Raw genomic sequence first — 17,750 nt, forward strand, 5'->3', positions numbered from 1 at the left:
CAGTCAAGACATTGACTGGAAGTAACAAAGTGAAGCCTTTAAAAATACAAATCAGTCAAGACATTGACTGGACCAATAATAAAGGACATACACAAATTCAGCAAGCTGGCCATTTAACCAACGTAAACATCACCATCTAATAGGCACAGATGTACATTCACCGGCTGCTTTGTTAGTACTGGGTTGGACTCCCTTCTGCCTTCAAATTCGCCTTAATTCTTCACTGCATAGATTTAACAAGGTGGTGAAAACATAACTCTGAGATTTTGGTTATTATTGATGCAATAGCATCCTAGATTTCCTGCAGATTTTAGGCTGCAGATCCATGATGCAAATCTCCCATTCCACAACATCCCAGAGGTGCTCTATTGAACTGATATCTGGTGACTGTGGAGGCCATTTGAACACAGTGAACTCATTGTCAGTTTCAAGAAACTAGATGTGTTATCCTGCTGGAAGCATCCATCAGAAGATGGGCACACTATGTTCATAAATTTATGGACAGGGTCAGGAACAGTATTCAGAAATGATGCTCAGTTGCTACTAAATAGCCCAAACAATTAAAAAAAATAATAATAACCTTCACGCAATTACACCGCCACTGCAGGAGGCAGGACGAATCCAGGCTTTTGTGGTGTTTTCTTTTGTCCAATTTTTGTGAACCGTTGTGAATTTTAGCCTCAGCTTCCTGTTCTTAGCTGACAGGAGGTAGTACCTGGTGTGGTCTTCTGCTGCCCTATCCCATATACTTACAGGTTCAACGTGTTGTGCATTCAGAGATGGTCTTCTGCGTAACTTGGTTGTAGCAAGAGATTCGTTGAAATACTGCTGTCTTCTTGTCAGCTTGAAGCAGTCTGGTTATTCTCCTCTGACCTCTGACTTCAACAAGGCATTTGAACTGCTGCTCACTGGATATTTTCTCTTTTTCAGAACATTATCTGTAAACACTAGAGATGGTTGTGTGGGAAAATCCCAGTAGATCCGCATTTTCTGAAATACTGAGACCAGCCCTTGCAGCATCTTACTTAAATCATCTTTTGTCCTCATTCTGATTGTCGGTTTTAATCCCAGAGCGTTGTGTTGATTATGTTGGCATGTCTAAATATAAACTGGGCTTTTGGCATGTGACTGATTAGACATTTTTGTTAAGGAGCAGTTGAATACGTGTACCTAATAAAGTGACCATGATTGTATACTGACTGGATGACAATGGCAGGTAGAGATAGTAATAGATTTCTACTCAGTCCAGATTGTTTCCATTCACAATTATGAAATGTTTCATTATGAATCATTTGTGTATTTTGATGATGCCATACATATTCAGAACTCTAGACAACCCCTAAAGAAAATTCTGACTGCAGTTGCATTAAGTTAGTTACACATACAAATGTGCAGAGAAAACCAAGGTTTATTTATTACTCTTAGAATTTTTATTCTTGAGAATAAAGGTCAGAGAGAAAAATAATTAACATTGTGCCAACAGGAAGCCGGTGAACTAAGAGAAACAAGCAAGGTGGCAAACAGCAGGAAATCAAACCACAGTCTGTTGAAGCAGCCCTGCATGCTGTTACTTTGAGTCATACAGACCTATCTCATATATCTTACATGTGGTCAGCCCAAATTGGCTGCCACATTGCTTTATCACATGTTGTAATGATATTATAATCACTTTACGAAAATATGTCCTCTCTTTGTGCCAGTTCTATAGAGATATAGCTCACATTGGTCTATACTGTTGTATTATATTATCAATAAGTATTTAAATCAAAATCCAATTGTAACTGCCTGTTGAAATTTCTCTGTTACACATGTTACACAGGTTTGCTTGTTTCTAAAATGTATCATATTTCCATAGCTGAAGAATATGTTTAGTTTTCCAGTGGTGCCATTTAGCAGGAATTCAAGAACTATCAGAACATGTTTGTCAGCTAATTGCCACTGTAATTTTTCCTCTTGATTGTACTGGCAGAAGAAATATCCTTTCTATTTCTAAATGCCATTGTTAGATATTTCTTAACATTATTCCTTAGTTTCAGCTGAAATTTTTTTAAAAAGTTACCAGAGAAATACAACTAGGGTTTTTGTCATTTCATCAGTTATATGAAATTTGCTTCAGGAACGACTTCCCTCCCAGCCATTATAGAAGGGGAAGTAACAGCGGTTACTCTTAAATGTCCTGTACATAAGAGCATGTAACTCTTTGTCTTTAAGAACCAACTGGATCTTTGATCATGTTTGATTGTGTCAAGGATAGCAGCTGTCGCCTTGGTTTTAGATGCAGTGTTCTTAACAACCCACTCCTGTGTCCTTATTGCCCCCTGCAGGACGATGCCCAGCAGCTCTTTGCCCTGGCTGCAGCTGCTGAGGAACAGGGCATTCTCCCTGATGACTTGGCTAACGTGATCAGGCGACTGTGGAGTGACAGCGGCATACAGAGCTGCTTTACAAGATCGCGAGAATACCAGCTGAATGACTCGGCGGCATAGTGAGTGTGAATTTGTGGGTGGATATTTTTCTGCTGTGATCTGTTAATTAAATGCAAATTTACTGATTTTTACTGTGCATAGTCTCAGGTTGCCACCATGAGCATCTTCTCCTGCTCGTACGTCAGTCAGTATGCATTCTGTTTCTGAATACACCAGACGCTATATTAATCCTCTACAAATGGAAATGTGACTAATTGGGGAATTTATCAGTTGTTTTCATATACAGATGAAGATTTGTTTAAAAACTAAATCACTACATTTGCTATTTCAAAAGGCATAAAGGTCCAGAGAGTTATAGTTAGAGATTTTTTTTTATTTATTTTTTGGAAGGGATGTGCAGTCCCTTCAGCCTCAGTCATATGTGAGAGCTTTGAAAAACCTGTTTGTGACTTCTCCTGGGAGTCATAGAGACAGGAAGGATTATTCACTAACTTTCATTTAGTGATTATTTCTCCCTCTCTGGGTTTGATTCTTTAATACTATAACCTGATAAGCAGAGCACCGAATAATTTGTCTTGAGGGAGTGAAAAAATGAGATTTAAAAAAAATTGTGTTTACTTCAAAGAAAATTAGCTTCGAAGTAAACTTTGAGAATTGATAGTTCTTATAACACCCTCAAGTGATCATTTTTTATTGGAACATGCTGATTAATTTTGTGGCAGCGCTATATAAAAGTATGAAATGTTGCTTTATGTGATATTTTCGCAACAACTCTGTCATGTCATTTAAAAAATCTATTGTAATGGCGGCTGTGCTGTGAGACAAAACAGAAATTTTAGTCATTTGTTATAGTTATAGGTTTTGTTAACTCATTAATTATTCTGTAACATTTTAAGGATGCATGAATGGTTTGATCAGCCCGATTGAAATGGTGGATATATATCTCAGTTTCTCTGTGAAGTGTGGGCTGGCTGGGCAAGTAAAGCTCCCAGTTGGCCTCGGATGATGATGCAATGCTTGTGTAAGCCAGGCAGTGTCAAACATGGTGCTTTCACACTCCCCTACTGACCAGCAGTCTGTCAGATAGCAGAGAAAATGCAAAAAGGATTGAGGGAAAGTGGGAAACATGAGTTGTAAATTTTGACATAAAAACAAAAACAAAAGAAATTACCTTCTTTCTTGGATAGTCTTTATAATGTTTCCTTTTCCCCACATGCTTTTCATATTGAATACTGCTCTTAAAGGCAACATGTCTTTAAAAAACAGAATAATATGATGGAGAGTATGACTGTATTTCTTATCATGTGATAATAGGTATAGAGATGGAGTTTGTGTTGCATGCTATGATGTCATTTTACTCCAAAGGCCTATACCAAGCCTAACATTGTAGAGACTGTTTTATGTTGGTATCAGATTTTATTTTTTAACCCAGTTGATGGCATCGTGGGAGACTGAAGGCAAGCAGTAAAATAAAGAGATCTTTAGTATGAACTTTGCAAGGCACTGAGGTAGCAGGAGAAAAAAAATACAATAAAATCCATAAAGCAATGCAAGTAAACCAACTGTGAGGAGCTTGCACAAGAAACTGAGGAAAACACTGGAACTAGTGAGAGATGAGGGTAATGACCTGACAAAGACTGGGGGAAAACAAGCAGACTATATCCACATCAGGAGCGATGGATAATAAGACACAGATAAAAAACAAAATGAGGGAGGCAAAAGGAACAAAACAGGGAAACAAATGCAACAAAAGCATCATGAGGAGTTGAAAAGGACAAAGGACTCACACGGGCAAGCAGAGGACACAGACAGGAAATACAGAAGGGATGTGGAAAAGAAAAAACACCCAGGAACATAATAGCAAACAAAAAATTAAAGGTGTAATATAAATCAAGCATCACACCACAAGTACCATGGCAAATTGGAGTGATGATGGAAAATGTGTCCCCCCAAAAAATGCATTTAATACAGAGCCTTACAGCATGTGCAGTATTACACACTTCTACTGCAGGAGATACACAGCTGGTAAACTGAAATGGACAAAGAGAAAAAATACATCTGAGATGCAGCAGCGTACTGCAGCAAATTATAAATGATTAAGGTCAGCAAAGTAAATGTGCAGACGTGTGTTTTCTCAAGCAGACAAATAACTTCTAAAGAGATCTTAGGCAGAATTAAGCACAACAGATAACTAGTATTCAGTGTAGCTGTTGGTCTCTGACAAGCTCAATTTTAGTAATGAGTGCGGCCGAGGCAGAGTCACAACCAATATTCAGTGTTACCATCTGCAGGAAACTCGTTGGCCGGAGGCGCTATAGCACAAAAATCTTACAACAACAGAATCAATCAAGAGGAAAATATGCTGCAAAACCAATTTCACATATACAAACTCAGCCATGAGTTCTGCACTGAGTGAAACAGGAACATAGTATGTTGGATTAAATACCCGTATGTAGATGTAGCTTCAGGTTTTAATTTGTTGATGAAACACAGTGATATACTTCTAGCATTGTATCTACTGATAGGGCATATTAAATATCAGCATGATGTTACACACCTAAAAAAGCCGTTTTTAGGCCACGTGAAAAGATAGCAAATACGAAACGTTTGTGGATATAATAACTCGCATTACAGAGAATAATAATTAATTTTGTTTGTAGCTGGTCAGCTGTTTTATAGTGGTGATTTATGAGGAAATGGGCCACAAGATGTTTCTGTTGAGTGGCAAGTGAAACAAGCTGATAGCAAAGCTGAGCAATAAAAAAAAGCCAGAAATAATGAAACTTCATTTTTCTGTTGCAGTTCTGCAAGTCTAAACTGGTCAGAGTGCAAGATGCACATTGCATTTGACTATAACTTTACTGTAGGACCCGATTTACACACTTCAGAAATCAAAAGTTTAAAGCTATTCAAGTGACTCAAAAATGCAGTTTTGGGTAGTGCCTCAGCAGCCTGTTTAGCCACACGCCTTCCTGTTGTTGTTTTTGTCGCTCATTTGTTGCAGATTGTAAAGTCATTTTGAAACCTTGCTCTCTCTCTTTCTGTCTTAAGTTACCTGAATGACCTGGAGAGGATAGCTAAAACAGATTACATTCCGACCCAGCAAGATGTTCTACGAACTCGGGTTAAGACAACCGGCATTGTTGAGACTCACTTCACTTTCAAGGAACTCCACTTCAAGTAAGGTTCAATATCAATAACCTGTCGATTAAAAGTGACATTTAAAAAAATAAATAAATATATAGATAAAATATATTATAATTTCACTTTGTCACAATTTTTTTTTTCATTTTTAAACTTCTTTAGCCATTTGCATTGTTTTGTGTGAGTTCTGGGACCCTCACTTGAAAGTTGAGCCCCCTCCCCATAGGCAAGAGGCAGGGTACCAAAGGTCATAGGTCACCAATCTGACACATAAGGGCATATTTGACTTTTAGTGGGATGCCGAACATAATTTGGGAAAAGCAGTAAGGCAAAAATGTCACTTGAATATTAGATATGGGCATGTTGTCATTAAATTAGTGTAGACAGCGGCATATCAAGATACCTCTTCTAGAGTCGTTATGACCTTCCTTGTGTGAAAACAGGCGAAAGATTTTACCAAATGTGAACTGCAGCCCTGAACCTTTCTCACCACGCCTTGCAAAGCTGTGGAAAATGTACTGCTCAGTCTGATCAAACATGAAAACTGTCTTTAACCTGCCAGCTCCACAGTAGTTCATGTCTGATATCTGCACATCTAAGAATAGAGCAGTATCAATCTGTACAGTTCACTGTTAGTGGCTGTCATATGTCCTGCCTTCTGCACAGGATTATTTTCAACCATGAAAACGTGTCTGAAAGAAACTATTTCTTGCTCTGTTTTACGTGTTTGCAGTCGGAGGTGTCTCGTCAGCAGTTCATGGGGATTTATGGGGGAAATGAACCATGGTGACTGTGAAAAGGGCAAGAGAGGACCTGATTTTCTCTACATTTTCCAGAGTTCATGGGTTAACGTGGTTCTAGTTTACCACAAAAAATCTACACTTGATTTTGATCTCAATCTTTATAGCGTTAAGGGGCAAGTGACCCTCCTGGCTTGAAATATGTTAAAACATCAGAAGACAAAATATACCAGCAATTAAAAGCTTAATTACTGTGATTGCACTAAGAGCTGACTAATAAATTAGATCCTTCCCACAGTGCTCCTCCTTAATAAAACCAGAGCATTATTTAGTAATAAAACATGTTTGTCTGACATGGCACAGAACTAGTACTGTTGGTCTTACATAAAATGTGCTCTAACCCAGCCCAAGCACTTATGTGTGGGATAGTAATGCGTGCATAGATATGTAAAGTGAATATGTAAAGTATGTTATATAAATGTGCAAAGGGTATAAATCGAGAAAGAGAGTGTCAGGTAGATAAAAAAGATGATCTATATTTTTGTTTTTTTTGCAGATTTCTTTGTCTTTTTGGGTCTCAACACATTTTAATGCACTTTTTAATACATATTAAGAGGTTATGGGTAATAAAAAGGCAGCTGTATCCACTTGGCTTTGGTGTGACCTGCTTCCTGATAAACTCTGATATTTGCTTTGTGTTACAGCCTCAGTATTTGAGCTAAATAATGCATGAAGGCGATCAATACAAAAAAAGCCACGTTTGTGCTGTTTCTGCTCTATTCACCTTAAGCTTCAGAAAGGAGATGCATGCAGATGCTGTCACCATTGACAGTGGCTGGCTTTAGATCACGTTATGTCTGGTCGAAACTTCATTTTGGGTTCCTGTATTATATAGGTATGCAGCAGTTGTCCTGGTGAACTGTTTTTATCTTTCCGTAGGCTTTTCTCACACCTCTCTTCTGCGAGTTTTAATCAAGTCTCAGCATCCCCATTAACTGAAGCTTTTCTCTGAATATGGACCCTGTCTGCCTCTTCTATCCTGCACTGACCCTGCAGTCTTTTATCGGATAAATTATGTGACAGACGTCTCTCCACCTCCTCACCATTTTTGGTCCCCAAACAACTACATGAAAGCCAATTTATTTCCTGGGATTGAATGTCACTCTAAGTTTGCCCTTCCTTCATTCACAGCACTTTTCCTGAAATAGCAGTTTTTTTCCCCTGTTAGGTTCACGTTACTCCTTTTTTTATTGTGACCTCCTTCCCCAAATATAGACACGGAAACACACAATTTACCTCCTTTGTTTGATCTCTCTGGCAGAATGTTTGATGTGGGAGGCCAGCGCTCAGAGAGAAAGAAGTGGATTCATTGTTTTGAAGGAGTAACAGCCATTATCTTTTGTGTTGCACTGAGTGCTTATGACCTGGTGCTGGCAGAGGACGAGGAGATGGTAAGGAAAAGTCCACCCTCTTATGCTTGTGTGTATGTGTACTTGTATGTGAGCCTCTTTCTGTATGGATGATATCACTTTACTAGCTTCATAAATCTGCTTTCAGGCTCATTTTCAGTATGTGATACATTACATTATATTGCACTACAAGGAATGTACCATTTCCCATTCCTCCTTATAATGGCTGAATAATAGTCAGCTCCATGTTGTAAAATTAGCTCATTGAGCTTCACTGTGAAGTGTAATTATGCAATAAAAGACGTAATAGCTATTTGTTCAAGTTATAGCACATGAACTATTTAACCCCAATTTCATGAATTGCTTAAAGAAAGTGCTCAGGAGACATTTGGCCAAGAGATGCTGTGAAGTACCTGCAATATTTGTCCTCACTTTTATAATATAGAAGAACATTGTCCCCTGGTGGCAGCGCTGATGAACTGTTACACTGTAGTGAAAGTCATGACCAGTTTTGATTCTCTTTAGAACCGAATGCATGAGAGCATGAAGCTTTTTGACTCCATCTGCAACAACAAATGGTTCACCGAAACCTCCATCATCCTCTTCCTCAACAAGAAGGATCTTTTTGAGGAGAAGATTACCCGCAGCCCTCTTACCATCTGCTTCCCCGAGTACGCAGGTACACAGTGGAGCATCAGGAGTGATACTGCATCTGAGATCACAGTGATCATTCTCTGCAGAAAGTTCAACTCGATAATAAACTGCTTCCTTGTCTCCTAAATCATATTTTACAGGCGCCAACAAGTTTGATGAGGCTGCCAGCTATATCCAGACCAAGTTTGAGGACCTGAACAAGAAAAAGGACACCAAGGAGATCTACACCCACTTCACCTGTGCCACTGACACCAAGAACGTGCAGTTTGTCTTCGATGCTGTCACTGACGTTATTATTAAGAACAACCTAAAAGACTGTGGTCTTTTCTAAAGGTATGCTTCAGAGTGGGTAGAAATGTTACCGTAAAGCCTAATCATGGGCTGTTATTCATTGTATTTTCATTTGGGTTGTCATTTAGGTGGCCTATTAATGATCTCATCAGCTATGTATTGTCTGTACTGGCACAACTCAATATTCAGTCTAGAGCTGTAATAATTTATCACTGTGAAGAAATAAATTGGCAGCATTTTAATTTAATGCTTCATCGCTTAAGTAATGTGTAAGAAAAGCTGGCAAAAATCATTTAGCTTGAGCGCATCAAGTGGGTTGTCTTGTTGTTCGGCAATAGTAAACAGTGGATTATCCAGAGTAAGACAAATGTCGTTGCTGTGATACAAAATTAATTTCATGTCTGCTGAAAAGAAAATTAAAGGGAAGACAGAACTTGGGAACTTTGAGTTTTTGAGCATGAATTTGTATAGTGACTTATTCCTGTAAAAATAATAGTTTTGAATGTGATTTAAATAGAGTGAAATTACTTTTTACATTGCATTTTTTTAACTTCTCAAGATCTGTGCAATTTTTTCACTAAGAATCAAATTTGTAATCAACACTAGAAATCAGAAAGTCAAACGTGAAACAAGAGCTCCTTTTTCTTCATTTTATATTATGTACATTTACTTGTCTAAAGAATGTATACTTCTTTGTCTTTTCATGCAGGACAAAACCCGACGCACACAGACTGCATGAGTGACTGCAATAGCCATGAATGATTACTGCTTTTCATAATGAAAACCATAAGAGAACTGATTCCTAGAGGGGGAACCTGAAAGAACTTTAACAATCACTGTTTTGCAACCATCACGTTATCTGTCTGATCTGTTGTTATTGTTTTTATATACTGTATAGCTTACTGCTCCTTATCAGGGGTTACTTGTACACATATATGACCGAGAACCTTCTAATTTGACAAAAGCAATCAAATAACAATTAAGGCACTTACATGAAAAGATCTGCTTTTTTAATTGCATTTGGAAACTGTGTAACTTTATGTTGGCCAACTGGCCTTCAATAAATGATTGTTGTAAGAGTAAAGTTTGACACAATTAAGACCTGCAATCTCATTATACCAAATGACTAAATCAAAACACTGGAGGGATCAAAACAACAAAAAAAACATGTTTTCCATTTTCGTGGACCAGTTGGGGAACCTCTTGGTATTTATTTGACTTATTCAGCGTTCTTTTATATTTGGATCTCTTATTGTGTTTTCCTTTTAGGTTTACATTTTACTTTGCCTTTTACTTTTGAATTTTAATAAGAGGATAAAGTCAAACGAACCTTTTTTATAAAAATTCTATTAACTTATGTTAACTGGCATTTTATGAACCTTTTGACTGTAAACAGAACTTATTTTTTAGAAGAAAACCAACAAGCATGGAGAATGAAAATGGATGAAGGGAAAATGTTTTTGTACAATGTTTACACAGAATCAATATTCACTCTTGTACTATAGTGCATTGTTCTGCATGACTTGTCCATAGATTAGCCTGTATTCCCCACAAACTGATTAACATTCCTTAAGTAACTTCTTAAAAGAAACAAAACATAAATGGTTATGTGTCACTTTTAAGATATCTGCAAGATTTTTAAGTGGTTATGTCTGTTCCTAACATGGATCGTTCTGTACTTTTTATTTCAATCCAAGTCTTTTTACATATGTTTGTGCCTTGATATCTGTTTACACTCGTTCTTTAGAGACATGCTATCTTCATAGTGTGAACTAGGGCTATTTCTACTCCACTTCAGTTCACATAATCCGTCATTTAGGATGCACCACAATACCAAGACAAATGGATGATAGTTGTTTGTTAAGATTAAAGTCATTCACTTGTTAAACGTAAATAAAGGTTTGGTCACATGATCTTTTATTCTGCTGTGTGATGTGTTAAAGGAAAATTCAGAATACTTTATTTTGTTTCTTCATTTTTTAACCAGTTCACTAGCAAAAGGACACTAAAGACAATGAATTGAGCAACTTTAAAATATAGAATAAGCACTTTGCTGATTAAAAAGACATCAACAAAAAACTGAGAAGAAAAGGAAAATCATGCAACTAAACTAAAAAGTATTTTGGTAAAACAAGACTATTAAATACCATTCGGACAAACTGCAGCTATAAGCCAAACTTGTTTACACGTTAGTTCTTGCAACTGAGCATGTAATAGGTACTTAAAGCAAAGAAATGAGTGCGACTGCAACCTAAACTTTGCTGAATTACAATACAGAGTGTTGTCAGCATATAAAGAGGTGAGATAATGACGCGCGGTAGTCATGCCAGAAGGCATTTTGCGTTTCAAAAGGACCATTAGAATAGAATAGTGAATACGCATTGCTGAAGAAGTTTTGTGGAAAAGATCCACAAGGTGGCGACATGTAGATTTATTTCTATCAATACATACCTGGGACTTCAGGCACAGCTGTATTCCTAAACCGCTCTGCAGCAGCGGCCTTTAGTAGCCTGCACGATTCTGGAGTGAACTAAAAAATGTCTTTTAAATGCTTGTTTATCAACTGAAATCACATTTTTTCACTATTTTTTCATTATATATATTATAACTAAATTACTAACTAAAACTACACGTGGAAAAAAACATTTTATTTAACTAAAATAAAAAAAAATCGACTTTTAGTAAAGGTTTAAACTAACTGAAATTATTTGTAAAGTTGTTGGGGGGGGGGGGGGGGATATAGAGGTAATGTCCTTAGTTTTAGTATTTCTTAATCTAATAAACTGTATCATAACTTAGCTCATGAGTATTTAACGGGCATGTTTATTGAAAGTTGTCTATAAGACTGAAAGTCAACTGCTTTCAAAAAGTTATTTTTTGTTGCTTGTAGTAATTTTCCTAGATCCTGTCTCTGGCATATTTCCTCCATACAATAAAAGACTAATATTAACACTGAAAATAGCAAAAACATTTCCAAACAATAACAACTAAACCGAAACGAGCAGCACTACTCTGGAAACTAAACGGATACAAAAACAGTCAAAATGAAATTTTTAAAAAAGTATAAACTAATTGGAAAATAGGAAACTATAATAACTCTGCTGGAAATGTATAGTGCTCAGAAAATTCAAAATAGCAATTGGATGACTGGAGTATTCTCAGGTGTCTAATTTAAAGAGCTCCAGATGTGGAGTCCCAACAGTGTGGTGTGAAACGCACAGCGGGAACTACTGAAATGACTCCAGGGGGCATCTTATTTCAGGCGACTCACTATTGGCTGTTTTGTAATGGGCTGTGCTGATTCGCTGCGACAAAAAGCTCAGCATCGACAAAGTCCGCTGACGGAGCTTCATTTGGTTCAGAGGAGAGAGGACCCACAAAGAGAGAACAAACCTCCGATCAGCTGTTCATCTGAGGAGTTGTTGTTGATTGTGCTGCGATTCATTTCGAGCCACATACAGAGGTGAGTATTGGCAAACCGCTGTGTTTTTAGGAGGGGTGGTAGTTGCCACACGCTCACAACTTAATCCACTACTCTCTTTTCGTTTGCAGAAAAAAACACGGGGTTTGAACTTCACTTTCTCACAAGCAATGGTAAGTTTATTTTTTCTTTAGTTTACTTGTATTTTAGGTGCTGCATTAGTTTCATTAAGAGTACAAATGCCCACACCCCTTAGTAAACCCACTATGTGAAGCTTTATTAAGGCACTGGCTTCTCCTAGTTTTTTGGTATTTATTTTCTGTTTTGTTTTTATTTTATTCCTTGATAAACTTCTCTTTATAGTGCTTTAATCCACTAAGTCACTGTTAATTCAAACCAGACTGTCTTTGCCAAAAGCACACAGCTGGGTGAATCACTTCTAGCCCATTGTGTGAAAGCAGCCAAGAAGAACAGGGCATTTTAAAAGTGGCAGACTGACCACAGAATCTCACAGTGGATGTCTCTGCATGTCAGATGAAGTCTCCCCCAGAGGCCAAATGGTTCAGCACCCACAGCTGTGATAACATCATGGCATTGTGGTACCTTTAGTACTCCAAGACAAACAGTGGCAGGAGTTAGAAGCTCAGCAAGCCAAATATTGTAAGAACTTGAAAGCTAAACAATAGCACTACGGATTAGACTGGAGGCATTTTTGCAACTTCCTGACCCAGGAACACTTAGTAAATTGTAGTTTTTTCTTCATTTTTGTAATGATCAAAGTGCAGATTAAAATTTAAAGGATTTTTTCATCAATATAATTATACTGCCTACTGGGAGATGGTTTAATTAACACTGAGCACATGATCTTTGTGCAATTCCAAAATGTTGCTGTCACTTCCTGTTTTATAATACATGCCAGTCCACATCCTGTGAACTAGGGGAATCCAGAGAGGATATGTGAGCCTTCACACTCCACTCCAGACTAAGCTCTACTTTGTTCAACTTCCCCTCTAAATTTAGGAGGCAGGGAGAGTTTTCCCCAGTATGAAATGTGCATCCTGTGCTTTTAATTCATTTTCTGGACTCATATTGCATGGGATGGTCTCCATAAAGCTGAGGTTTTTCAGGAATGTTTGAGTTGTTATATGGTCAGAGAGCGCAGTGATCTCAGCTGGTAAAAATCTTATTGGCCGAGTCCTGGAAATAACACACTGAACTGTTCAAGATTTAGCTAGACTAGCCAGGGGATGATGGGATATGTTGGAAGGCGGCCTAGGAGCTCTCTTGTCTGTTGCAACGAATGAACATAGCTTGTCTTTACTTAAGTAGTTTTGGTGGACATGTCAATTTTGAATAGACTTTATTTAAATTCTCCTTGCACCACTAACTGTCTGCCTCTCCTGTTGTGAAGCTGTGTTTAGGAGATTCTTCTGACTGCCTGCGGGACCACATGCAGTACATGAGGAGATCCCTGCAGGACTTGAAGCAGATAAGCAGGCCGAGGCCACTTAGCGAACCATGTGTTCAGTCTTTCGCTGTCACTCGGCTCTACAAACAGAGGGCACAGCAAGAGCGACTCACTCGACTGCGTGCTTCTGATGCCAGTGAAGCCAGCACCTATGACTCTGCCTGCTGCCTGGCCAGCCCACTGGAAGAAGAGGAAGAGCAACAGGAGCATGAAAGGCTGAAACAGGGCTCTCCCAGCAGTGAGAAGAGTGTGGACTTTGACTCAGGTTACTCTGAAGCTTCTTGGCCTGATGAAGGCGTGGTGCTGAGGAGGACCAGAAACATACGAGTTTCTTCTTCTGCCTGTCTCCGCACAAACAGAGGACCTTCTGGTCGTATCCGACCCAAATCAACATCAGACGCCTGTCTGGAGCGCTGGACATCATTCGAGGCCAGTGAGCAACAGGACTGGACGACATTGCTGCTAAGCCGCAGCAGGAACAGACAACCCTTGGTTCTGGGTGACAACAGTTTTGCTGACCTAATAAAGAATTGGATGGACCTACCGGAGCTCCCTGAGCCAGCAGAACAAAAACCAAATGCAGGCCGACGTCTTGCCAAAGACATTCTGGTTAACATGCGCCGAAAACTTGCAGGGGTGTCCAAAGGTGTGGAGATGAGGCAGAGGCCAGGAGACTCCACCAAGGGCTGCAGGGGTGCAGAGGCTTCTAAACGAATGTCCTGTCCCGTGGGACTCCAAGGACTCAAACCTTTCTTTCACCAGTCCCACACAGGTCTACATACACTGGACACTGATTTTTACCAGTTCACCGCTCTCATGAAGACAGGGAGCCGGCAGCCCATCATATGCAATGACATCATTGGCTACATCTGAAGACTGTACCTACAGACACCCGTTTCAAAAGAACTATTATTTTTTCAGTGTTTATATTTTCAGAATAAAAGCTGATTATTATTATTTTTATTAGTAGTATTATTATTTAATGCAAATTTGTCTGTCCCTGTTTGTCTGAGCAGTGCTAAATGCTACAAGAATATTAAAAATGTACAAAAACCAATCAATGTTTTGCATTCAAATAATTTTAATCATCTTAAAGCTTCATCATCACAGCAGTATTTTGTGTCAACTTTTAACAGACATAAAACGACTGAAATGCGTTGATATAATTATTGTATCACACCAATTAGTTAAAAACAAACAGAAAACAAATACAAAACAAGGTTTAGGAGCTGTGTAAAGGGCACAGAGTTTGTACCAGATTAAGAAAAGAGAGTGGTGTACATCAAAACTTGCACAGTGTAGTTCAAAAGTCTTGATCCACTTCTCATTTCTTTATGTTTTCCTAGGAAAGCCTAAACTAGATCCAGTTTATTGAAACACGTGCATATGGAAATACATTATATAAGGCAACTGTGGAGAGGCAGGTTCGTGACTGCTGGAGTATGTGTGTTTCTATCCAGGTATGCTTTTACAACACTGGCAGTGTGTTTGGCATCACTCTCATGGTAAAAAAAAAAAAAAAAGAATCTATAGCCAATCGGATGCTTTTCAGATGGTATTGCATGGTGGATCAACTTCTGACGATACATTTCTGGGTTCATAATTCCATCATTTTTGACCACTGCCTGAAATCCAGTCCCAAACCATGACAGTTCATTAAACCTGTTTCCAATAACTATAAGTCCAGCTCTTGTGTAATTTAGCATACCTTAGCATTTTCTGCCTGTTTCCCTTTCTTAAGAAGGCTTCTTCACAGATCAAGAACCAGACATTTCTCAGGTATTGTGTCAAGGTATTGCTGGACTTTCAGATGTTGTTCATCTGCTGTAGATAGTTTTCGTACGTCTGTCACTTCTTCTTTTGTCCTCCACTTGTCCAATTTCCTTTGAAGCCCACACTGCATATCATGCAGAGATATGCCAAGTTTTCAGCTAATAGCTTTTCAGGAATCTTCTTGCTGGTGCAAAAATACTATTTCACGAATGTCAAACGATTGTCATCGTTGGCATTTTTTCATAGATTCAAAAACACAAACAATTTTTTTGTGTTTGCAACAATCTGCTAGTATCTAAAGTGTCTAAAGATACAACTGAAATTGTTTCTTTGCTAAGTTGTCAGTTATATGTAGGCACTACACTAGTTTATCCATTGAGTTAGGTGCCTTTTTTATGCTGAAATAGGTCATACATTAGTATAATGTGGATTACAACAGTCAAGGACAAAATTAAAAATGAGCAAAAGGCATCCAATGTCCAAGTAAAAACTCTCCAGAAAGCCTGAAGAACTATTACGCAAGGCAACTTTGAAAATTTGGAGAACATCTGGCTCCTCGGAAACAATTTATATAAAGAAATGCGAAGTGGCTCAAGAGACTTGCACAGTACTGCATGCACAATACCAGCAGAGAAAGAACATTTTAAATGATGGTTGGGGAACTGAGGTCTGTTCATGAAATACACAGAAATAACTTGTTCCTCAAAGAGGCATTTTATTGTTCCAACTGAATGTAATCGCAAATTGTATCATCATGCAAATTACAAGGTAAAGTTGAAGACATATATTAAGTAGTTGCAGAGAAAATTACAAAGCTGATTCACTTTATATAAATCAAATTCAGACAAGAGCATCAAGAGCGTGCTAATAATGTCAGCCTGTTAATGTGAGGGTGTGGAGTGAAACATTGAGGCTGCAGAAAGGGGCGGGGAATGTACAGAAGCATGCTGAGGACAGATGAAATCCTGCTAAATGACTTTGGCTTCTCCACCCTGAACATATGGCAGTATATCTTCCATATCCATAAACACTGTGCACAGCATGACATTAACTTAAGCCTAATTACCAACACTGGCCCAGTAGTGGGAGATCTATCGTGTATGTCTTTGCAACTTCATAACTTCTCAAAATTTTAGGTAAAAGAGTGCAGTTTGCCAAGATTCCTCATTTTCCGTATAATGATTTATAAATCGATATATCAGTGTTTTTTAAACATAGTTCATTAACACAACAAAGAATGCGGTCTAACAAAAATCATGCCATTTCAATAATTTAAAAACACGAGGAATAAAAACATAGAAGAAAATCATTCAAATATCAAGGTCAGGTAATAAAATCTGTTCATTTTTAAATGTTAGATCCTGAGAATTCCCATTGTTACACAGCAGTAGATCCATGCAACTCATATTCACTGAAACTGTGCTGATGGTATCACAAGTAAAGGTATCTGATAGTTGGGACTGACTCGCAGTCCTCATCTTCAGAAAATGACGGGATTAATTCCAGCATCTTCTTATGTGGAGGGATGTCTTCCTTTGTTACCTCCTTCACTACATCAGACACTCTGCAAATCAATCAATAAATAAATAAATCATAATTATTCTAAATAATAATGTGGAAATCAAAGCTTGTGTTGAACAACTGCATATTCTCACTATTAATCAGATGCTCCTACTAATACCTCTTTTGTAGTATATATCTCCACATAGCTTTATATTGCATGAAAAATCTTAAACATAACTAATAACTAGCAGATAGAAGAAAATTAACCCCAATAACAAATGCATTGTCCAAGTTTTTATGTTCCCTTTTCAGTGGTCCAACATAGGAAGCTCTGGACAGGGTGACTGCACAGGAAGTGAATACACCAGAGGACATTTATCTTGTATGGTCTGCTGTCCACATGGCCCGCAGTCTGCACCTCTCTCTCCCTGTAGGTTAACCTAATCATAACAACAACACCAGCTCCCCAGAGACTTGAGCTTCAAGTACTCACAACATTATTTTGGCAGACGGGACTAATAATCGAATATTTCAGTTTACCCAGTGAGCCATTGCCTATAAAGTTTGGAGGTGAAAAGTGATTTATTACATTTCCCTCCTACTCTCTTCAAGGAATCGAAAAATCCTGCAGGGTCTTTATTTAACTGATAAGGACAGTTTGCAGCACGAGTCATCTGATTCATTTCAAACACCCTGGAGCTAATGAAACATGCCTTTAATTTGCTGCAGCATTGAATGGGTCAAACACCATAGCTTCTTCTACAATGCAGAAAAAGAATGTCACGCTCATTTTATTCTTTAACGTCTTTCCTCAACAAACAGAAGGAAACCCGAGGAGGAGTTTCAGTCATCTGTGTTTAGTGATGCGTGTTAGTGTGTCAACATGCTCTCTCCTCACCGGCTAGGAGGAAACACCTCATT

The 17,750-nt window shown here is 38.3% G+C and overlaps 3 protein-coding genes across 5 annotated transcripts in view; 2 read left to right on the forward strand and 1 right to left on the reverse strand.

Annotated features, from left to right (window-relative positions):
* The window catches only part of LOC134627609 (guanine nucleotide-binding protein G(i) subunit alpha-2), a 47,155-nt gene extending 36,585 nt beyond the window's left edge, over nucleotides 1–10,570 (forward strand). For 2 of the 3 annotated variants that reach the window (XM_063473859.1, XM_063473860.1), the window contains 6 exons: nucleotides 2,325–2,485; nucleotides 5,478–5,606; nucleotides 7,632–7,761; nucleotides 8,245–8,398; nucleotides 8,514–8,706; nucleotides 9,374–10,570. In XM_063473859.1, coding sequence (XP_063329929.1) covers nucleotides 2,325–2,485; nucleotides 5,478–5,606; nucleotides 7,632–7,761; nucleotides 8,245–8,398; nucleotides 8,514–8,704 — 765 coding nt within the window. In that variant the 3' untranslated portion in view covers nucleotides 8,705–8,706; nucleotides 9,374–10,570. Of the gene's footprint in view, nucleotides 1–2,324; nucleotides 2,486–5,477; nucleotides 5,607–7,631; nucleotides 7,762–8,244; nucleotides 8,399–8,513; nucleotides 8,708–9,373 lie in introns of those variants that run through there. The other variant, XM_063473861.1, reaches the window with a different exon arrangement.
* A 1,449-nt stretch (nucleotides 10,571–12,019) lies between these two features.
* On the forward strand, nucleotides 12,020–14,595 carry inka1b (inka box actin regulator 1b). Its single transcript, XM_063472962.1, has 3 exons — nucleotides 12,020–12,127; nucleotides 12,217–12,258; nucleotides 13,497–14,595. The coding sequence occupies exons 2-3, from the start codon at nucleotides 12,256–12,258 to the stop codon at nucleotides 14,424–14,426; spliced, it is 933 nt and encodes a 310-aa protein (XP_063329032.1). The 5' UTR covers nucleotides 12,020–12,127; nucleotides 12,217–12,255; the 3' UTR covers nucleotides 14,427–14,595.
* A 1,185-nt stretch (nucleotides 14,596–15,780) lies between these two features.
* The window catches only part of uba7 (ubiquitin-like modifier activating enzyme 7), a 35,097-nt gene continuing 33,127 nt past the window's right edge, over nucleotides 15,781–17,750 (reverse strand). The window contains exon 24 of the mRNA XM_063472963.1: nucleotides 15,781–16,890. Coding sequence (XP_063329033.1) covers nucleotides 16,758–16,890 — 133 coding nt within the window. The 3' untranslated portion in view covers nucleotides 15,781–16,757. The remainder of the gene's footprint in view (nucleotides 16,891–17,750) is intronic.

The sequence above is a fragment of the Pelmatolapia mariae genome, linkage group LG5 (genome assembly GCF_036321145.2).
Source record: "Pelmatolapia mariae isolate MD_Pm_ZW linkage group LG5, Pm_UMD_F_2, whole genome shotgun sequence".
Taxonomy (NCBI): domain Eukaryota; kingdom Metazoa; phylum Chordata; class Actinopteri; order Cichliformes; family Cichlidae; genus Pelmatolapia; species Pelmatolapia mariae.